The sequence below is a fragment of the Hydra vulgaris genome, chromosome 09 (assembly GCF_038396675.1).
Source record: "Hydra vulgaris chromosome 09, alternate assembly HydraT2T_AEP".
Taxonomy (NCBI): domain Eukaryota; kingdom Metazoa; phylum Cnidaria; class Hydrozoa; order Anthoathecata; family Hydridae; genus Hydra; species Hydra vulgaris.
This window is the reverse complement of record NC_088928.1, coordinates 45,215,001-45,239,083: the sequence shown is the minus strand read 5'-3', so window position 1 is coordinate 45,239,083 and position 24,083 is coordinate 45,215,001. Positions and strand designations below refer to the sequence as shown.

General features: G+C 27.2%; 2 protein-coding genes across 2 annotated transcripts in view; both read right to left on the bottom strand.

Annotated features, from left to right (window-relative positions):
* Positions 1–268: 268 nt before the first annotated feature.
* Positions 269–12,513, bottom strand: LOC136084820 (NFX1-type zinc finger-containing protein 1 homolog). The gene is made up of 2 exons (XM_065805863.1): positions 10,991–12,513; positions 269–1,623 (listed from the first exon to the last, which is right to left on the bottom strand). The coding sequence occupies exons 1-2, from the start codon at positions 12,504–12,506 to the stop codon at positions 1,151–1,153; spliced, it is 1,989 nt and encodes a 662-aa protein (XP_065661935.1). The 5' UTR covers positions 12,507–12,513; the 3' UTR covers positions 269–1,150.
* Positions 12,514–13,161: 648 nt separating this feature from the next.
* Positions 13,162–24,083, bottom strand: part of LOC136085510 (uncharacterized) — a 17,908-nt gene continuing 6,986 nt past the window's right edge. The window contains exon 3 of the mRNA XM_065806823.1: positions 13,162–15,538. Within this exon, the coding sequence (XP_065662895.1) occupies positions 14,430–15,538 (1,109 nt within the window). The 3' untranslated portion in view covers positions 13,162–14,429. The remainder of the gene's footprint in view (positions 15,539–24,083) is intronic.

The following is a 24,083-nucleotide window of genomic DNA, read 5'->3' as shown; positions in this document are numbered from 1 at the left end:
TGTTTGACTTTTGTGAAATTTTCAACTGATCATACAGTTGTTTTAATTGTGATGTTTGAAGTTTTAACTTATGAGTAGGAGCAAATACGTAGGGATACCATAAAATAAGATATTCCCAATTGCTACTACAGTGTTGAAGGCTATCATATCCACTATTTGTAATATCATTTGCTATTTTATATATTCTTTTTCTTGTTTCATAAGTTTTTACTTCTGACTCAACCTTTGTGTTGCATACAAGGGCTACACCAAAAAGAATTTCAACAAATTTTATTCTTTTCTTTTCTGCTTCAGTTATCAGTTGTTTTACATTGTTTAGGGTCCATTCTAAAACTTGAATGCCATAGAATGTTAAAGCCTTGCGGAACATATCTTTTAAATATGGTTTTTTATATATTGTTTGATCAGTCAACAAAATAAAACATGAAACATACATAAATTTAATACGTGGGCGTTTTAAATAGCTTTGTTTTAATAGCCAACTTGAAACATATTCAATCAGTTTACTTTAAGAATGCAAGAAATCATTTAAACAATCTGAGCTTATTAATTCTTCAAATTCAAATGACTTTAATTCATTTGGAAAATATTTGAGTAAATCTAAGTTTTCTGCAGCATTTAAAATGTTCATTTTTGATGATTCAAAAATGCAATCATGGCATTCCGAAAAGAATCCTTTTTGACATATTGGAATTTTTTTAATGGTATGACCATTGGAGCAAGTTCAATCTATTTTCTTTTTACAGTTATATCTATCACTTCGTTTGCAACATTCTGTTAGTACCTTTTCCTCACAGTTTTTGATATTCCAGCAACTCATACTAACTAGTTCAGTACATGAGTATTTTACTGGATCATTTTTGTATATTTGATATGATGAACAACTCATTGTTTTTATGTGACCACAGTTTAAAAGTGCATCTTTTATTACTTTGCTGCAGATAGGTAAAGTTTTATGTGACAGGTTATTAAAAGCAACTCCACAATCATTACTGTATTGATGACCGCACAACTTTCTTTGAACAATAATTTTAATCTTACACTTTTTTACATGGTTGAAAAGTTCATTCGACGGAAAGATAGGGGGTGGACAGTCATCAAACAACGCATTATTAACAAACTTACTGCAATTTTCATTTTTTCAAGGTTTCTAATCATTTAAATCAGATAAATGACATGGTAAAGATAGTTTGTGTCCACATAAAGGATTATTAATATCTACAGACACCACACACACTTGGATATCTTTACCTCTTACCTTATAACATTGAATTTTCTCATTATGTCCACATCTACGATGAAACAAAATGTCAAATGTGCACTTGTGATTTTGAAGATGATTATTAAACTGCAGAGAAATTTCTCCTTCTTTTATCTCAGAAATAGGATCTTTTAAGGGTAAATTTTTCAACAATTGATTTTGAAAACACTTTATAACAGCTGGATGTCCACAGTTTGGGTTTATAATCTCTACATCTGCATGACATATATTTAATTTTGAGGCATTTTTAAAGGCTAAATTCCATGCCATTTTTGTAACATGTTTACATAAGTAGATAAAGTCAATAGGTTCTTTGCAAATAAAATCAGCTGGTCCATAACTTTGACCTTCATAAACTACTCCTATATAAATAAAAAAACTTTTTATATGAAAAAAAACTTTTTTTTATTAAAATTTTTATTCTGCATTTACATTATCGACATTATTTATTTATACTGCACATATTATAATTAATATACACTATTTTTTAAAACTAAAAAATTTGTAAAATAAACTTAATGACATTTTTATTGTTCACATAACTTTTTTACAAAATAGGAAATCTTTAAATACAGCAACAGCCCTAGCCTTCTTGCTGCCCTCATGCAAAAATTTTTTGGCAATGGAAAATAATAACAAGTAAAATTTAAAAATAATACATTAATTGAAAATAATAACAAATCCAATTCAAAAATAAAAAATGTGAATAAAATGTTTAATTTAGATATAACATAAAAAATAATGTTTTATTTGCATAAAACTTTTATGCAAATTTTTTTTATATTAAAATTCCCAATAAGCCTTCCAGTAATCACTATTTACTTTAAAACTACTTAAAAATAAGAAGTAGTTAAAGAACAAGAAAACAGTTGACAGAAAAGGTCAAGAAAACTTCAACCCTTTGGTTGAAGAACAGGAACAAAAAACTAGATGAATAAAACTTTTTAGAGCATTTGGGGACAGATACAGTAAAAGGATCTGACTTTGCTTAGTGATGAGTCAAGCATGAGTTTTGGTAGATAAAACTAGAGATAAAAGTTACTTTGAGCAGCAACAATTATAGTATTCATAGAAAAGAGAAAAAGATGCAACTTTATGACGATGGGCAAGAGGTTCAAGCTTGGTAGATAAAGCAGGTTAACAACATTTACTATGTGTATTTGGTCATGCTATTTTTGCACATGTTTACATATGTGAATAAAGTCAAAAAATTATTTGCAAATAAAATCAACTGGTTCATAATTTCGGCCTTCATAAACAACTCCTATAACAACAACTATATGTAAAAAAGTTCTAATATAAAATACTTTTATTGAAATTTTTGTTCTGTATGAACTTTATAATATATCTTTAATATATATCTTTGTATATATATAAAGATATATAATAAATATATACATATATATACACTGGCCGGCAAATGTTTCCGGTCACTTGAAGTTTTAATAGTTTTTTACATATAATAATTGATATTAAATTTTAGAATTCTTTATAAGTTGTAAATTAATTCAATTAAGATGTGCTAATATTTCAAATAAACTTGTAATAATTGATATTAAATTTTAAAATTGTATATAAGCCATAAAATAATTCAACTAAGATGTGCTAATGTGTTTTTAATATTGAAATGTAAATGTAGTAAAAAATTTGTAAACAAAATTCAATCGTTCTTTTAACATCAAAGCATAATTTCGTTAAAGTTAATATAGTATATTGGATTAATAAACTAATTTAGTAAATATTTTATATAGCTAAATAAAATTTGATATTATCTTTTAATTTCTAGTTCATAAAAGTGCGTTTGATTATTTTGAGACTAAAATTATAGGAAATAATATAAAATGTTAAAGAAATGTAATATATCACTAGAAACGTGTTCTTCAATTGTTGCTCTGGCAAAAGATGGTTGTTCTACTAGATATATTCAAAAATTGTTGAAAATACCACAATCAACAGTGAGAGATACTATTCGTTGCTTTATATGTACTGGTACTAATAAAGATAGGAAAAGAACTGGATGTCCCTACAAAATATTTAAGGCTAAATACAAGTCAATTATACTCTCATGTAAATGAATTAGACAATTAACAGCCCAAGAAATAACACTTAACTTTAATGCTGCTCATATTAAAAATTATTTCAGAAAGAACTGTAAGACATTGCTTGAAAACTGTTGGCCTTATGGTAGAGTAGCTGTTTGAAAACTTCCTCTAAAACCAATAATTTAGAAAAAGAGGCTCTAGCACCTCTAAGTTGGGCAGATATAGATTGGCGAAATGTATTGTGGACAAATCCAAATTTCTTGTTTTTGGAACTAAGCAACGGATCTATGTGCAACAAACAGCTACTGAAAAATTTCATCCACAGTGTATACAGCCTACTGTCAAACATGGTGGAGGTTCAGTAATGGTGTGGGGCTGTTTTGTTTTTAATCAGGTTGATAATCTTTTGAGTATGAATGAAATTCTTGATAAGAACGGATATCATAAGATATTATGTAGAAATGCCATGCATTGTGGAAAGCATCTAATTGGCCACAAGTTCACCATGCAACAGGAAAATGATCCAAAACACACAGCTAAATGCTGTACAAACTATTTGCAAAAAAAAGAAGCTTGCAGAGAACTCAAAACTATGACATGGCTCCCACAATCTCCTGATCTCAATCCAATAGGAACAACTGGATCGTGAGGTAAGAAAAGAATGTCTTAAATCAACAACTCATTTGTGGTCAATTTTGCAACGAGTGTGGAAAAATATTTCTCCAATTTATTTGGATAATTTAATCAAACGTATCCCAAAACTTGTTTGTGCAGTAAGGAAAGCAAAGGGTGGATTTATCAATGAAAAAAAACAAAAAAATTTTGTTTATGTTATATTGCAAAAACTTGTTTATTTTTATCATAGGTTTAAAATTAGATGGGCAAACCACAAGCAATCGTTCAAAAACAAAAAACTTATTAAACCACGCTTTCAAAGTAACTCTGGGAAACATAGGATAAATTAAAAACAACACTAATTTTAAAATGGTTTATCATAAAAAGTGCTCCCGCCTACAAAAACATAACTAAATAATGCCTACTATGTTTATGTAAAAAACTAATAACTTTATTGTAAAAAAATCCCAAAGAATTATTAAACAAAAAAAGCGAACTAATATCCAAGTGTCACCATGAGAACAAAATTTTGCTGGACAACCACAAACAAAAAGATTAGATTTTTCTCACGCATTTTTTCTTGTACTGTATTATTTTTCCAAGAGAAAAAATCAAATTTTTTACCTGATGATTGCATTTAGCATGAGACTAATAGTTGTAAAAAATATGCAGTTTTATATATATACATATATATTATATATATATATATATATATATATATATATATATATATATATATATATATATAACATATATATAAAACATATATATACACATATATATATATATATATATATATATATATGTATATATATATATAACATATATATAAAACATATATATACACATATATATATATATATATATATATATATATAATATATATATTATATATATATATATATATACATATATATATATATATATATATATATATATATATACATGTATATATATATAAATATATATATAAAACATATACATATATATACACATATATATAAATATATGTATATATATACATATATAAATATATGTATATATATATACATATATAAATATATGTATATATATATACACATACATATATATATATATATATATATATATATATATATATATATATATATATATATATATATATATATATATATATATATAAATATACAGTGCCAGCCTGAGCCTTCTTGCTGAGATTGTGCAAAAGATATTATGAAATATGAAACAACAAATCGAATTCAAAAATAAATCATTCATAAAAAAAAACTACAAATCAAATTCAAAAACAGCGTATTGCAATAAAATATTTAAATTACATAAAGCATAAAAAAAAAAAACAATTAATTTACATAAAGTTTTCTTCCATTCACTCCTAACAAGGCTGCAAGCAACCACTATCAAGTTGGAAGTTACTAGAAAACAAAGAATATATTTAAAAAGCAATGAAAAGGTTGACAAAAGACTTAATTTTAAATTGTATGAGTAAAATGAAATGAAAAAAAAACAATGAATATGAGTGAAATGAAATGAAAAAAAACCCATGAAAATATGAGAGAGTTCCAAATCTTTGATGATAAATACAAGAACTAAATGAATGAAAGCTTTTAGAGCTTTAAGAAGAGACAAATACAGTAAAAGGATGCAAATTTGCTGAATTAAAAGTAAAGTGAGAATGAGTTTTCATTGATGAAACAAGAGATGTTAGCTCATTCAAGCAGCAACAATTAAAGTATTTGTAGGGAAAAAAAATTACAACATTACACAAATGGCAGAGTGACTCAAACTTGCCAGATAAAGCAGGTCCAGCTATATTTACAATGTGTTTTTGAACTTTGTCTAAAAGAGCAAGTATATTGTTAGAAGAAACAGCTCAAATAAGAAAACATTATTCTATATAGGGCCAAAATAGAGATTTGTAGAGGTAGAGAATAGAATTAGGGGTAAGATAATGGCAAGCACAATTAAGAGATGCAACCATTGCAGGTCTTAACTTTACAATTGATTGTATATATGGTTTCCATGAAAGATCGTTGTGAACGATCATCCAAGAATACATAAAGAGAGGACTTAGTGAAAGGTTTGCAATTCATTAATGTAGGAATGTTGACAGTATTGCAATAGTTGTTTGCAGCAAATAAGTTTTGTTGGAGTTAAAATTCACAACCCACTGCAAACTCTAATCTGTTACAGAAGTGAGATTGAATTCAAGATCATCTGCTTTTTCTAAGTGATCGAAAAGAGAAGGTTATTTAAAAAAACAGAAGTATAAAGTTGAGTCATCAGCAAATAAAGATGTGATGTTCTTGCTTTAGATGTGTCAATGTCATAAAGATCATTAATGTAGATAAGAAACAAAACAGGACTAAGGATAGAACTTTGAGGTACCCCAGAAGATATGGAGAAAACCGCCAAACTTTATCAAGCGTTAGATATGTCAAGATATGTCAAGCTTTAGATATGCCAAGAGCTATAGCCATTGCCTTGCTACCTCAATTTATTGCATTTAGTTACAGAAGTTTGCAAGTCAGTTGTAGAATAAAAAGATTAAAAACCATAATGATTGTTAGACATTAAGTTAGTTCACTCATGATGGGATGACAGAAATTTGTTGATCAAAGACTCAAAGAATTTGCTAATAATAGAGAGAAGGCTGATTACACAACAGTTAAAATGGTCAGAGTGTGTAAGTGGGTCTGGAGATATTTTGTAAGACTATGATAGAAATGTTGTCTGGACCACAAGCCATAGAAGATTTTAATTGGTATATGAGTTTAGCCATGAAAGCTGAAGTAATTTGAATGTTTAACCAGGTTAACCTGTTTAATTGAAATGGAAGGAAGAGAATGACCATAGAATTTAAGAGCCAAATTAGAAGAAAAGTTCTTTGCAAATAGTTCTCCCTAATCCTTGAGATGAATCCAATGAAATTTTATTTTTAGGATCAGTCCCATGAATTAGAGATGAAATGTTAGACCTACCTTTTTTAATGACGTTATAGTCGTTGTAGAAAACCATGGAGTAGAATAAGACTTGACTTGTAACTGACACAATAGAATAAAAGCTTCCATACCTGCTTGGATCCAGGAAGTTATGTTGGAGGCGCATTTATTAGTAGAGAGAGAGAGCTTTACTAGTTCATAGATAGAGTGCAGCATTCCAAGCAATGAACTATATACTCTGATATTTTACAGCTGCTGATGGAATCAACCTCTCCAAGAGCTACCACAAAGTTCATGAAACCTTACTACCAGCCAGCCTCAGAACTATTAAACTGAGTTTTAGAGCTGTACCCTTATTAGGAGATAATTTATTATTTAGATTATTTACTCATAGATTAATTACTCATAAGAGTAAATAAGAAAAGTTGCACAGCCACTATCAAGGAGACACCAACAAAAAATATGAGTATTATTTTCAGTTTACAACAAAAACTATGAGTAGTCAAGAAGATCCAGCATCTAGGCAGAAAACAATGTAATACAGATTTACATCTACGCCAGTCTAATAGATGAAGCATGGGTATGATGCTAATAAGAATGGGTATAAGGCTGGTCAACAGAACTATTCTGCTAACCCTCTAAAGTCTTTGTTTAGAAGGTCTTCTATAAAAAAGTAGCTGGATGCAGTTAACATCTACCCAAGATGAGTTTGTTTATCAAGATTTTATCTCTAGCCTTTAATTAACTAGGAGCCTTATACCAGGGGAATTCTAAGTCAGATTTTTTTCTCCTAGCCTTTGCTTAAAAAAAGCAAACCCTACAAGGCAAAAGGGCATGGGACAGTTAGTACTGGGTTACATGATACCAGTAGCAGGGTAATCTTAATGATTATGAACCTGACCTGATCTGGAATAGTTAAAAGAAGTTACTCTTTGTAAGTAGTACTTTAAAACATTCATCATGGCATTTTAGAAACACATTAGAAAAAACATTAAATCTAATAGAATACTTGAAAAGGTGAGTGTAAGTTTTATAGTTGATGTCAATAATTGGTAAATGAGCTCCCATTGCATCATTAAATGGAACAAAAAACATACATGTAGTAACTTAATAGTGAGCAAACAGTGTGCTAGAAGTTTAAATAGAACATAAACATACATATAGGAACTTACAAGTGAATGAACACCGCACCACAGGTTCAAACTAAACACAAACATACATATAGGAACTTACAAGTGAATGAACACCGCACCACAGGTTCAAACTAAACACAAACATACATATAGGAACTTACAAGTGAATGAACACCGCACCACAGGTTCAAACTAAACACAAACATACATATAGGAACTTACAAGTGAATGAACACCGCACCACAGGTTCAAACTAAACACAAACATACATAAAGAAACTTACAGGTGGAACATTGCACCCAAGGTTTAGACAGAACACAATCTTTCCCTGCCCAAATCTATGGCTTTCTGAAATGCAAAATATTAGTTTTTTTGACCATAAAATAAACTTCAGCCCTATCCTATCATATATTGGTATTCATAATTATTACTATTTTTTTTTTATTTAATTAAAAAAACTTTGTTGACCATTCATAATATTTAATAGTACAGTTTTTAAAAATAATTAGAATTAACCTTTATAGCTTTTCCATTAAGCACACACCAAGGAAAATATTATTAACAAAAAACAAATAGAAAAACAGACAAAAAAAAAAAAAGAAAAAAAGAAAATAGAAATAAAAAGATGCCTGTACAAGTTCTAAACTATAATGGTTGTAACTTAAATCAAACCTTTTGAAAATTTTTTGAGAAAACCCCACTTAAAAGTTTTTAAGTGATCTATGCATTAGGTTTTTGGTGGAAGTTTACAAAATCTAAATCTAAGGATAGTAAAAACAAGCTTGGTATTAGTTTTAGTAAGTTGAAAACCCAACTTTCTATTCATAAGAATCAAATCAATACATGATGGAATAACAACCAATTGGAAGCATTTTTTTAAATAAAACTAAAACATTGATAAGACTGGAGAAATTCTTTCAATGTAGTTTTTGCAAGGTTGTTAATTTTTTTTTTTTTTTTTTTTAATAATTCACCTCCCCAAAGCCGAGAAGGCCACTACAGATGAGGAGGCTACTTGTGGTTATCACCCTCTCTCAACTCGATAACTCAGAAACACGAACCTTGACGAACAAGGCCGCTGCGCGGAGAAACAAGTTTATTGAATTGAAACTCTCAATAATTTTAATTTTATATTTATTGAAATTGAAACTCGCAATAATTTTAAAGTCAGTATAGATCTACAAATAGAGATCAAATGTTTCTCTATGGTGATAAAAGACACAGTAAATGCTCAGACTTAAAATTTTATAAATCACAAAGACCACTCCATTTTGTATTTTTAACCTAATTTCAAATATGTCAAATATGTATTTTTAACCTAATTTCAAATATTTTTATCTCATTAGACAGTTGTATTTTATTTAATATTCTTAAATAAACATTTACATTTATATATATATATATATATATATATAGATATATATATATATATATATATATATATATATATATATATATATATATATATATATATATATATATATATGCATATATATATATATATATATATATATATATATATATATATATATATATATATATATATTTGAGTATGCCTCCTCTTTTTTGTGAGACATCAAGGCAATAAGGAGTTTTATAGCCACTATAAAAGAATTGGTTTATTGATAATTAGTTGTCTAATTTAGTTTTACGAATAAAAAGGACATCAAAAGTTTTAATTATAAATGTTGTAATATTTGTAAACTTAATAATAATTATATTTCAATATATAGTCAATAAGGTCTATTAACTTATCCAGGTAATTTCAGATAAGTCATTTTAGATAAATAACAAACATAATTATTTGCATGATATAGAGAATTATTTTAGTAGGATCTTTCTTCAAAAAGGGAAGCTTGGTAAAACATAACTTCAATGGTAGTACCTTTAAAAACCCAGACTTTAATATTACTAAACTTGCGTATTTTTTGTTCTTTGACCCACATGACCACAGTGCCACCACATATTAATGTGCTATTGTAGGGCTATTTCTTTCTATTTTCATTAGATAAATGATATTTAATGCTTTTATTAACTGTTCTTTGACAGCTATTGTCAAATGTCCTTTTTTTATAACTTTTTTTATTGGTAACATCCATTTATTATGAGTTAGATTTTTATGTAATTTTTAAAAATATTGATAGTTGATAAACAAGTCGATTTTGATTTTATCACATGATTTGTCATTGTTGTTTAGAACTAAAACTTTAATAATTTCTTTTTCTCTTCTCTTTTCTATCTAAAATAATGATCTTTCTTTTAAAGATGCTTTTTCTAAAAGTTTTAGGCTATTCATTGTCTATAAATTTTAAGCTACTCATTGTCTATAAATTTGGATGCCATAGTCTAAAGATATGAATTATTGAAAACTATAAGTAAGGATAAGAAAAATAAAATCTTGTAGAATCTTGTGAACTATCACAATAAATAAGACACCTCCAAATATATAACAAACAAAATAAATAAACTAAGAAAAAAAAAAGTATATTGGTAACACATTTGTTGCTTGCTTTCTAATGCAGAGTAGTCAGAAATTTAAGCAACAGCTTTTCATGACTTTCCTAAACTTAAATAAATTTCCCTGACTTTCCTATGCAAAATCACAAGTTTAATAAATGTGGAAATAAAAAAGCAAAAAAAAAAAAAAAACTCATACCATTTTGTTAAAATAAGAGAAATTTTCTTTAAAAGTATTTTTATTAAAATAACTCTTTTGAAACAAAAAAATACAAGAAATCATCAAGTGACAAATAAAGCCAAAAAATCACACAAATATCACAAGCTCAGGCATTTACATGAGATAAAATCATTGCAACTTTAGCTATTTTAAATAACAATGACTTTTGTGTATCTTCTCAAATTAGTTCATAATAATAAACAATAGTAATCAAATAATAAATAAAAGCAATAATTTGAATTAACTTAATTTATTGAGTCTATATAACTATTAACATTTTCATAAAAAAATGAAATAAATAAAATAAAAGAGCATAAGATTACCTAACTCACTAGATTGACCAGTCCAATTGTTAAGAGTTTGGAATGCATCACAGTTAATATTACCTTTGTGTCCACATCTGGGCAGGATTTTTTCCAATACATAATTGCAAGTAAAAACTTCTTTTCCATTTTCATATTGCTGTTTTAAAAAACATTGTACTGTGACAGAATGGCTACATGGGGGGTTGTGTGTTACATTTCTTTTACATGGCTTAACTAATGTTGGATTTTTTTTGTATTGATGATACACAACACATAGCACAGTTAACTCATGGCAACATATTGGATACACATAAGGACTATGAGCTAACAGTTCACATTCTGGGTAAAACCTCTTACCTTCTGCTATTTCATTTTCCTCCCAACAATATATCTTACAGTCATGAAGACAAGGAAGTGGGACAGTTACTTTTTTCAAACATTTGTACGATTTAAGAGCATAACAAATAGGTAAGGAAGTTCTAACATTCTTAGACAACTCGTGGCAAGTCAAATTTTTAGCATGAGTTTCACAAGGTGATGGATTAATAACAACAGAGCAGTGTTTATTATGGTCATCTTTGTTTTTATAGTGACATAAAAGATCACAAGAATGTTCACAAGATAATAATTTTGAACACTTTTCTTTGCAAAAATTTAAATTTAGTTGTTGTACTGATGTAGCATAGTAAACCATTTTTTCTCTGTGAACTGGACAGCAAATTGGCAATTCATTTCCAAGTCTTGGACCATAATAGTGAAGATCTTCTACTTTTTCTAAAATAGCACTTGGATTTGTGTCTGGTTTGCATGATTGTCTAAGTTTTGTTAAAATATCAGTCCAGTGACAAGTAGATTCATCAGGTTTTTCTTCAAAATAGTTTATATTACCTATAATGTACATTCCAAGTCTTGCTCGGCTCAAAAGAACAATCATACGATTTAATTTTTTAACAAAACCTGTGTAGGACATAGCATCAATAACGAGAGAAATAATAACAATATCAGCTTCATCACCTTGAAATCTATCAACAGTAGACAAAACTACAGAATTTTCTTTATCTTTATTGTTCAAAAGGTTTAAGTTTATTAAACGTAAACGCATTAACATCAGTTGGCCTTTATATGGTGTAAGTATGGCAATAGAAGATTTAGGAACTCCGCAATTGACTAAATACTCTGTCAAACCAATAACCATTTCTGCCTCAGTACTATTAATTCGAGATAATCCAACCTTTGATTTTGATTGGGTGCCTTTATGAGTCCAAAAAAAGATATTTGGAAGGACTCCGGGCACTTCACGCCCCTTTCCACTGCAGATTTCTAGTTTATCAAAAGTTTTACACCTTTTTGAAGTACCAGAAAAATCATCTCCAATTTTTCTTGAACTGCAGATATCATGATCTTCAATATCAGTTATATGTTTGTAAAAATTTCTTGTTAAATCACATATATTTTTCCGCATACGTCGCTTAGTAGAGAGAACACTGGAGGGTACAAGTTGACTTTTTGGAGCACATATCAAGCGTTCAAACATTGAAAAATTAATTCTAAAAAAAATAAATCAGAATACTAGTAAAACCTATTTTTATTGTGAGGGGGCACCCATAAAGTAATTACAAAGTAAAACCACTGATTTAGGACTCTCTTTATAGGCTTTCAACAATACCACTCCCTCTGTGTGCGTATGCATTATTTATAACAAAATATTCCCCCCCCCCCCACCCACCCTAACAAATAAATTTTTTAAAACATTTTAGACAAGAATATATGTATATTTTTTTTAAATCAAGTTTTAGTAGAAATGGAGAATAAGAAATAATCAAACCACATACATACTCTGTCTTAACAACTCCCCCCCCCCTCTCCTTTGTACGCATTGGTATGCTTTTGGGTCATTTCCCCTTTCCCCATACTTAACTACGTACTTTATGGGAGACCCCTAACATGTAAAAGAAATCCATAAATAGATATAAAATTTATTATTTCTGTCAACTATTTTTTTTTATAATTGTTTTAAACTATTATTTACAAATTTTAAGCAAACATTTTTTGCTTTACTCTAAAACTCAAGGGTAGTTGAACTCAATTATTTAAATTTGTCTATGCTGCATTTTATTTTTTCCAATATTAAGCTTAGCCATAAATCTAGATTACATTAAAAAACAAACATAGCTGTAAAAAATTCTTACTTGTTTCTATGTTCAAACATATAATTTGACATAACAGAAGGTTTCAATTGTAAATGATCCCCAGTCATTTCTAGCTTGCATGTTGTTTCGGATAAACATGAAAATACTAGTGGTTCTAGTACCTCAGAAGCTTCTTCAATAAGAATGGCAAATAGCTTTGTGCTACGTATAGCTTCAAGACGTGTAATGCAACCAACAATTGTACCTCCAATAACTAATTTTCTTTCATAAACTCTTGTCTTGGCATTAACCTTTTCGTCATAAAGCTTTTTGCGGAGAGTTTCAATTTCACCATTTCGAAAATCATTTAAGTGAGAAAGAAATAAATTAAAGTTTTTTTCTAACAACTTACATTGACACCATCTTTCTTCCAAACTCATATCCCATCTCCAATCCTCAGGTAGTGGCATGTATTTTAGCTCATCTAAATTAACAAACTCATTTGAACTTGTTTGAACTATATCATCATCAATTTCACCATCCTCAAATTCTTCAAAATTATACACTTCATGAATATGTTGGTAATTAGCTGGCTCATTGGTCAAATCTTCTACATCAATAGCATTTTGATTAAAGGTTTTGATTTCATTTGTATTTTTATTACATCCATTACTATCTGTAAAACAGTTCTTTTTATCTAATGTTTGATTGGATTTTTTGTCATGTGTTTGGCTAGTTTGTTCATTCATATTAGTGATTGTATCTTTGTATTTTTCAACATTGTTAGTGGAAATATTTTGGGTAAACTTTATGTCATCTTTACAAAATTTTGAAGCATTGTTTTTTGTTATCATACATAAAGATTCATTTTTAACAAGTTGATTAGTTTTTGAACTTAATTTATTGCACTTATTTTTACTCTTATCATTGTTGCAAGAAACAGTATTGTTGTAATCACAGGATGGTTCCTTACATGACGATGTATATTTTTGATAACTATTTCTTGGACAAGGTATATAACTATGACCGTAACAGTATGGTTCATTATGCGATAGTGCAAACATTGTACAACTTTTTATTGAACATATTTTGTTTTTATGGTGCTCACAATAGAAACTATTAGGTAATGCTAAATTTAGGCAAGTTTTTTTATGTTTAATAAAAACACATAACAGATGTTTAGTGCAAGTATTTCGAGGAGGAAGGCCATTACTAATCTTTGCTACTGAACCTTCCTTTAAACAAACAAAACAAGCATGGTTATTACAATAATTTTGAGGATATGGTAATTTGGTCAATCTACAACCATTTTTTTTACACGCATGCTCTTAATACATCAAATGATTGTCAAGATGAGCTGAAGTGCAAGATTCTTCACTGCATTTGTGAAAATTACTTAAGGAATCTTTTTTACTGCAAACAATGTTATTGCATCGATGGTTGTTAAAGGAACATTGGGGAAGTGGTTCAAATCCTTTAATCCATTTTAAAATTATTTCAAAATTGTTTTCTATCTCATTATAGTGATTTATACCTTTCCACAAATTTTGAATATCAGAATAGTTAAAAAGTATATTATATTTGTGCAAACCTTTATTAAACATATCATCCCAAATGGTTAATAAATCATAAAAATCAACTTTATTTATTTCATTTAAAAAGTAGTTTAATTTCTTAGAGTTATAAATTAAACGATCCAGAAAATATGCTGCCTTATATGATGCAATTTTCTTTGCTTCAATTTCATTTTTATCTTGTGGATTAAATTGAACAAAAGCTTCATAAATAAATATTGGAGACAATTTATTTTGCATTTTTCTGTAATCTTCTTTTTGTTTGAGAAGTCTCTGAAGATATTCTGTTTTCTGTTTAACCTTATAGTCTGAAGATCGAATGCTCTTTTTTGAGTATCTATATAAATTAGGCTCATCAGAGTTACCTATGCGTATCAAGTCAACATCACACTCTGCTTTTACTAAATCAGTAAGAAACTCATCTATTGCATGATTTTTATAAGAAAGAACCAATATTGGAGGCACTCCAAAAGTTTGATCAGAATAACATAACTTTTGAATGATTATTAATGCTCGAACAACTGCAACACCAAAATAAGACTTAGCAGTGCCAGGAGGCCCTTGAGTAAGATGAACTTGTTCAATTAACGCTTCAGCAAAACTTTGTAATTGTTTGTTGTCTAAAGTAGTACTTGAAATTAGATGATTTAGCTGTTCTCTAAGCTTAGATGCTTTGTTTTTATTTCCCCGTATGCGAACAATGGGATATATTTGACTTTGATGAATTATTAAATCAATTATCATTTCCAAGTAAGTTTTAAAAGATAAAAGTGATATTTTTTCATTGATCAAACTGTTTAACTTTTGAGAGCATATTTCAAAGTTTGTTATATTTTTATTGTTTCCAATATTCAACAATGCACCTGAAATTATTTGTTAAAAAATATACAAATAGTTTGGGATACATTCATACATACATACATACATACATACATACATACATACATACATACATACATACATACATACATACATACATACATACATACATACATACATACATACATACATACATACATACATACATACATACATACATACATACATACATACATACATACATACATACATACATATATACATACATACATACATACTTACATACATACATACATACATACATACATACATACATACATACATACATACATACATACATACATACATACATACATACATACATACATACATACTTACATACATACATACATACATACATACATACATACATACATACATACATACATACATACATACATACATACATACATACATACATACATACATACATACATACATACATACATACATACATACATACATACATACATACATACATACATACATACATACATACATACATGCATGCATGCATGCATTCATACATACATGCATACATACATACATACATACATACATACATACATACATACATACATACATACATACATACATACATACATACATTCATACATACATACATACTTACATACACACATAAATACATACATGCATACATTCAGCATCAAGAGAGTGGAAAAAACTTTTTAAATGATTGCTGCAACAGTAAACAACACTTTAACTTTGATAGAACAGCCTTTGAAGGCAAAGCCAAAAAGTCTTAGCTGTGCTTTCATATATCCTTAAGATACGCATATAAATTTAAAGGGCAAAGTATAAACAACAGCTGTGTCCTAAATAAATTTTACCTTGTAGCATTTTGACCTTTTTTTGCACAGATTGTCATTAAATATAAATATAATTACAAAAAACGCTACAAATATTAAATAAAAATTTCAAAAAAGACATTCAAAAGAAGTCATAAATAATTACACAAGAACATAAAAATAATTTAAATATATAACTAAATACAATTAATTCTTTCACTTTACGTGCTTCTTACAAATCATAAAAAGAATTTTTTTTTAAATGTTAGTTTGGTTTATGTTTTTAAATGAACCAAACTAATGTCTGTTACACGAAATGATTGAAACCTGCTATAACCAATGATAAAATATAGTCTTTAGTAAACATGTTTGCAGAAAATGGACACAATCAAATAATAGATCAAATCTCAAAACAATTGGCAAGAACCATATTTAAAAAAAAAACCTCTCCAAAGTAAATGAAAATAAAACTGAAACAAAGAAATAAATAATTCAACATTCATGGCTCCCAAGAATAGGTCTAAAACTCTCCTACATTACCTAAGTTAAAACAATAATTTTTAACACTGCTTGTATTCCTTTATGCTGACTCCAAATCAAGCCTCATTCTACTCCATGGTTTTCAGCTTCTTGTGCAGCTGCTACGTCTAGTCTTAATCATTTTTTTCATCTTTTTCAAAAAAACAACTGTCTTAAGAAAAAAGTCTATTTATTATTTCAAGAAATTAATGTAAAAAGATGCTGTCTGAATCTATTATAAGCTATTTTAAATATATATGTTCAAGTACAATAAAATTCACTTATTACATTGAAACAATGTATAAATTATTGTTTTATAGCTTTTTTTTTTGAATTTAGAAAATAATTTAGTAACTTGGCTAGACTTTTAGTTAAAAAAAAAGATACCCTTTTTAGTAATTTTTTTAATTTATGTAAAAGGTCCTCTTCAACTAAGAAACTCTTTTACAAAATATCATTGGAAATGGTCAAGTAATGTTAATGTATTTATCTCAACAGATTTTTTGAAATGTTTTAATTTTTAGATAAACTTTTATCTAAATGGTTCCTATGCTTTTTAATGATCTTAAATGTTTTCCTTAATACCCCTACTAAATGTTATAAAATAAATACCCTCTTAAATGTTTTGAAATGCTGATTTAGCATGTATGTTCTCACTTATGTTAAAACAATTTTACTTTTAGCAGAAAACAGTAAATGGATATGGAGATTCCCAAGGAAACTCTTCAGAGATATATATAGTTATCATATGTATGTTTGTGTTCTTTTTGCACTTTTGGCAACAATAATCAAAATGTTTTGGCTCACCTGTGAGTTACTATATGTAAGTTTCTTCTCTGTTTGAGTCTCTGCTCAGTTACCAACTAGAAGATACAATTACATAAACGTTCACCTTAATTTTATTTTTCCTTTCCTATTATCTGCAATTCAATCTTTCAAAAAACTGCTTACACAAGTATCTTTTTTTAATCACACTAGGTCAGGTGTTGTTGAGAATCATCACAATCATTCTGCTACTGGTAACACGTAACTCAGTACTACCTGCATCATATCCTGCTACCTTGCATGAATTTTTTTTGTAGACAAAAACTGAATGAAATAAATTCTAAAATAAAACTCCCGTTTGTTGAATAAAGGCTAAAATGGTGCCTCTACAAAAATACAAATCTTGGGCAGATGTTAACTGCATTCAGGTAATGTTTTGTAGAATAGACTAAAACTTTAGAGAAAAACAGAATAATTCTGTTGACGAACATTGCACACTTCTTCATCTTGACTGGCATAGACGTAAACATGTGTTATATTGTTTCCTGTCTGTGATATTGAATACTGGTTCTCCTTGACTCTACTGCTAGATTTTTGGCTTGTGCTTTCTTGATAATGGTTATGCAACATTTCTTCTTATCTTCTAAAAAAGCTCTAAAAATTATTTAATGTTTCTGAAGATAGCTGGAAGCACAGTTTCTAAAACTCTGTAATAGCTATAAGAGAGGCTGTTTCCATGAAAAGCTAAAAAATATCAGCACACTAAGAATGATATGTTGAGCAACTATGATGTTCCTAATGGTGCAATTTGAGTGCATGGTTGAGGCCATGAAAGGAGCCACAATTTTTGATTTTTGTTTAATGAATGTGGCAACTGCATGCTCATTGCTTGAGATGTCATGCCTCGCTATGCTTTTTCTATGATTGAACCTAATCCTCTTTGACTTTAACCATATTCAGAGTGCCCAAAATTTTTCAACATAAAAAACATCATCTTTAGCAAACTATTTGAGAATATCTTTTGCAAATATTTGTGGTCTTTGAAATAACTTTTCATTAGTTGAATCATGCCTCTTTCAAAATTCACCAGACTTGCTTTTTGTGCAAATTTGAAGATGTTTCTTCTTAGGATCTCAGTATTGATGGCTAATATCCATTGATTCAGAAAGACTCTAATCTTCCCTAGCTTATTTTGGGCATATAACTACGCATCAACTCACCTATTTGTTGAGAAATCAGGTTTGAATCTTCTGCCCATACTTTTATGCTTGTCTGCATAGCATCTTTTCACTCTATCACCTTTCTTTTTCATTTTTCTCATTCTACTTCTTCTCAAGACAACACTGTTTTAGGTGTAATTTCTGATCAAATTGAACAAACCTTTGTTCTTTAGCCAATATTGTTATTATTGGTGACTTAAATGCTTTTCACACTGAATAGCTTGTCTACTATCTACTGATCCTGCTGACACTAAGGCTCTTAACTTCTTTATTTCCTAATCTTCAACTCAGAAATTTATCATTGTGACTCATTTTCCAGACAACCCGAATCACTTACCACACACCTTGATTTGTGTCTTCGTTCTGACCCTAGCTTGTGTTCAGTTTCTTGTTCTCCTTTAGATGGTTAAAACCATGCAACGATCTCTAAAATTCTCACACTTCTTTTTCGAATGAACCCTATTATTGCACTATTATTATCTTTTAATACCCCAAAGCTGAGTTATTTCATGATTTACTTTATGAATGTCATTGGGATTTCTTTTGTCTCTTGGCTAATAAATGCACCGCATACATAACCACTTTGATCAAAGAAGGTATGAAAGCCTTTATTCTTTCTTGTTGTTTTCAAGTCAAGCCTCATTCTATTCAATGGTTTTCTTGTGCAGCTGCTATATCTAACTGTAATTATTTTTTCTTATCTTTTTAATCGAACAATTCTCTTTTTTCTTTTATCTTCATAAGAACAGTTCTCTTAAGAACAATTTTTTTTATTATTGCAAGAAATCAATGTAAAAAGATACTGTCTGATGCTAATCTCTATCATTCCCAGTTGTAAATCCAGGGACGAGCCCAGACCTGTTTTAGTAACGCGGTATTTTAAATTTTGGTGCGGTTTGGGCACCCAAAAAATTTTTTTTTAAATTTTTTGTTTGCTTTTTTATTACAAATAGAAAGAATCAATTTAAAAATAGTTTTTAATGCAGTAGCATATAAATAGTTTATGATTTATTTTAGCTACCTCATTTACCCTACAGGTCAATAAAATTAATTAAAAAGAAATTGCTTTTTAACATAATGGTGCAACTGTCCTTTGGTTCATAACTGAGCATTAGTTTTGAAAAAATTGATCTTGTTACAAAACTTAATTTTAAAAATTTATGACAAAATTTTTTAACAATGAAATTTTTAGAAAATTTGCTTTTTTCGAAAGATAAAACGATTTTAAAATATCCATTCAGATTTAAGTTAACTTTTGATTTTGGCAATTAAGAGTAAACTGCTTTTGATAATAAATAAACAAAAGTATAAAAATTTAGCTTTAATAACTATCACGCAAATTTAATTTTTGAATGAACTTTTGATCTTTAGCGTGCTATTTTAGTTTACACAATGAAAATGAAAAAATGAAACGTAGACTTTTTTAGAAAATTGTGTTTCTTTTCCATATTCTTTTGAATTTTAAAATGATACAAATAACATTAAAATACTTAGTAAAAGTTTTATTAAGATCTATTACAAATAATCCATAGTAAATGTAACTTATTTATTAAAGTAATTTTTTTAATTATACGTAATGATTAAAAAAATATAATGTATTTTTAAAAATATGTTTTTAAAAATATGTTTTTAAAAATATAAAATTTTTAAAAATATAAAATTTTTAAAAATATAAAATTTTTAAAAATATAAAATTTTTAAAAATATAAAATTTTTAAAAATATAAAATTTTTAAAAATATAAAATTTTTAAAAATATAAAATTTTTAAAAATATAAAATTTTTAAAAATATAAAATTTTTAAAAATATAAAATTTTTAAAAATATAAAATTTTTAAAAATATAAAATTTTTAAAAATATAAAATTTTTAAAAATATAAAATTTTTAAAAATATAAAATTTTTAAAAATATAAAATTTTTAAAAATATAAAATTTTTAAAAATATAAAATTTTTAAAAATATAAAATTTTTAAAAATATAAAATTTTTAAAAATATAAAATTTTTAAAAATATAAAATTTTTAAAAATATAAAATTTTTAAAAATATAAAATTTTTAAAAATATAAAATTTTTAAAAATATAAAATTTTTAAAAATATAAAATTTTTAAAAATATAAAATTTTTAAAAATATAAAATTTTTAAAAATATAAAATTTTTAAAAATATAAAATTTTTAAAAATATAAAATTTTTAAAAATATAAAATTTTTAAAAATATAAAATTTTTAAAAATATAAAATTTTTAAAAATATAAAATTTTTAAAAATATAAAATTTTTAAAAATATAAAATTTTTAAAAATATAAAATTTTTAAAAATATAAAATTTTTAAAAATATAAAATTTTTAAAAATATAAAATTTTTAAAAATATAAAATTTTTAAAAATATAAAATTTTTAAAAATATAAAATTTTTAAAAATATAAAATTTTTAAAAATATAAAATTTTTAAAAATATAAAATTTTTAAAAATATAAAATTTAAAAACATATAATTTATTGACTACCCTTAATGGTTTTACTCATTCTCTTGTGTGGTTATTATAGGGGAAAACTTAATGCGTGCAAAAAAACTTTTCTTACCCACGCCAAGCTTATTAAGATTGCCTGTTTATTAACTTTTTATTTGTTATCAACAAAAGTTTAATTGATATGAATTTTTATAATATATTTTTAATCATAAAAATAAGTAACACTTATAAAGTTAAGTTCACCGTAATTATCTCTTCTTTAAATATCTTCAATTCAAAAAGCACTTTAAAATCACTTTAAAAACTTTTAACCTTTAGTAAAAGTTAAATGAACAGATTTACTAATACTTATTTCAAAATTTTAAAATTAAAATAATAGTAAATACATTTATTAAATACTTATGTTTTTTATTCAAATAGTTATTTGAATACAAGACCTAACACTAATTTGTTAATTTTACAAATATTGCACGATTGAATATATATATATATATATATATATATATATATATATATATATATATATATATATATATATATATATATATATATATATATATATATATAAATATATATATATATATATATATATATATATATAAATGTATATATGTATATAGATATATATATACATACATATATATATATACATACATATATATATGCATACATATATATACATAAAGATATATATACATACATATACATATATACATATGTATATATATATATATATATGTGTATGTATATATATATATATATATATACATATATATATATATATACATATATATATATATATATATACATATATATATATATATATATATATATATATATATATATATATATATATATATATATATATATATATATAAGTATTCAAACATTTAATTACCATTTATTTAAAACAATAATAATTGCTAAAATTGAATTTACTAAAATATAGTTAATAAATGTTTAAAATACTTTAAACAACTTTCAATAATTATTAACTTATATGTTACCAAAAAAAAAGCGGTGTCCCCAAATAAACTCTGGGTTCTTCACTGAAATCTATAATATTATCTCAGAAGTTGGCAAGAGAAACTTTTCAAAAAACTCCACAGTATCATTAAAAAGGTCAAACACTCCATCTTCAATTCATTGGTCTGATCTTATTACCTCTACCAAGGATAAGACAGAACTATTCGCAAAGAACTTTTTTTTAACTTAACTCTTAAATCTAACTACTATTACTCTTGCAGCCATTTCAATTAAACAGATTGACCAGATTGTTAGACATCTAAATCACTTCAGCTTCTGTTGCTAAAGTTATTTCTCAATTAAACTCTACTATAGTTTGTGGTCCAGATAAAATGATAGTCTTACTAAAGTTTTCTCAAAAACTCTCTTCAATTCTCTTTAAACTTTTTAATAAGTGCTTGACTAAACTCTGTTTTCCTGCCTGTTGGAAAATAGTATTTGTAGAACCAATTTTTTAAAACTCTAGTTGACACTTTCAACTATCTTCCAATCAGTTTTCTCTCAAATATTAAAAAGGTTTTTGAGCGAAAAACCTTGCTAATATTAGAACTTTAATCAATATATTTTTAACATCCCATCCAAAGTCTAACAGCCTACTCTCTGACAAGAAAGAAAGAGTTTGATCTTCTTGCTCTATGACTGACTTGTTAGCTGCTATAACTGAAAGATTTTATCATGCATTAGATGGAAGTGGTAGTATTAAATTCACCCTTCAGGCAAAACCGCAGTATTTAACTCCTCCTTGAATATCAACACTCTTCTGTATTTCCAGTAATTTGTGGGGTACCTGAAGGTTTTCAACTTGATACTGTATTGTTTATTATCTACATTAATGATCTTCCCGACATCGTTACAACTAAAATGACTCTATACAGTGATGACTCAACTTTGTACTCCTATCTTGACAAATAGTCTGAAACAGGCAGCCAATCTTGAATCTGATCTCTTTTCTGCTCACAGATTAGAGCTTGCAGTGGCTTTTAACTCCATCAAAACTCAAGTAAACAAAAGTAAGTTACTGGAAATAAACATCACTGACATGAATCCCCCTAATATCGAACCTCTTACAACTACATTAAAGCTGACTGGGATTCTTTTCCTCTCGACGATTCCAGGTCAAGCCTCACTCTCCTCCATGGTTTTCTGCAAACTGTGCTGCTGCGATTGCCAATCGAAGCCGTTACTTCCATATTTATCAGCAAAACAATTCTCCAGAAAAAACAGATGTCCGTTTATTAGTGCCAGAAACAATAGTGAAAAGGTTTTGTCTAATACCAAACCTGCTATTTTCAGGTCATAAAATCTCATATCTCATCTCAAAAATTAGGCTCGCATAACTTCTGGAGAATCTTCAATAATATCAATAATAAGGGCAAATCTATAATTCCACTTCTCTTGAATGGTTTAGACTTTGTCACCTCACCTAAAGTCAAAGCTGAATTGTTTGCTAAAAACTTTTCATCAATATCATCTCTTGATTCCACTAGTTGCGTTCTACCTGATATTGCCAACAAACAGGTTGATCCATTGCTTGACATTCATATCACTCCAGCTTCTGTATCTAATGTAACTTCCTGTCTAGATTCTTCTACAGCTTGTGGCCTGGAAAACATACCTGTTATTGTCTTGCAGAAGTGTTCTCCGGAGCTGTCGTCTCTCTCAAAACTATTCAACAAGTGCTTATCAAAGTTTTGTTTTCCAGCCAGCTGGAAAGCAGCACCTGTTATCCCCATCTTCAAAAATT

Coding starts and splice junctions, on each gene's coding strand:
- LOC136084820 (XM_065805863.1), bottom strand. CDS start 12,506: ATGTTTGAACGCTTGATATGTGCTCCAAAAAGTCAACTTGTACCCTCC. Junction 1,624..10,990: donor TGGTCAATCTAGTGAGTTAG/GTAATCTTATGC, acceptor TTATTTATATAG/GAGTAGTTTATGAAGGTCAA.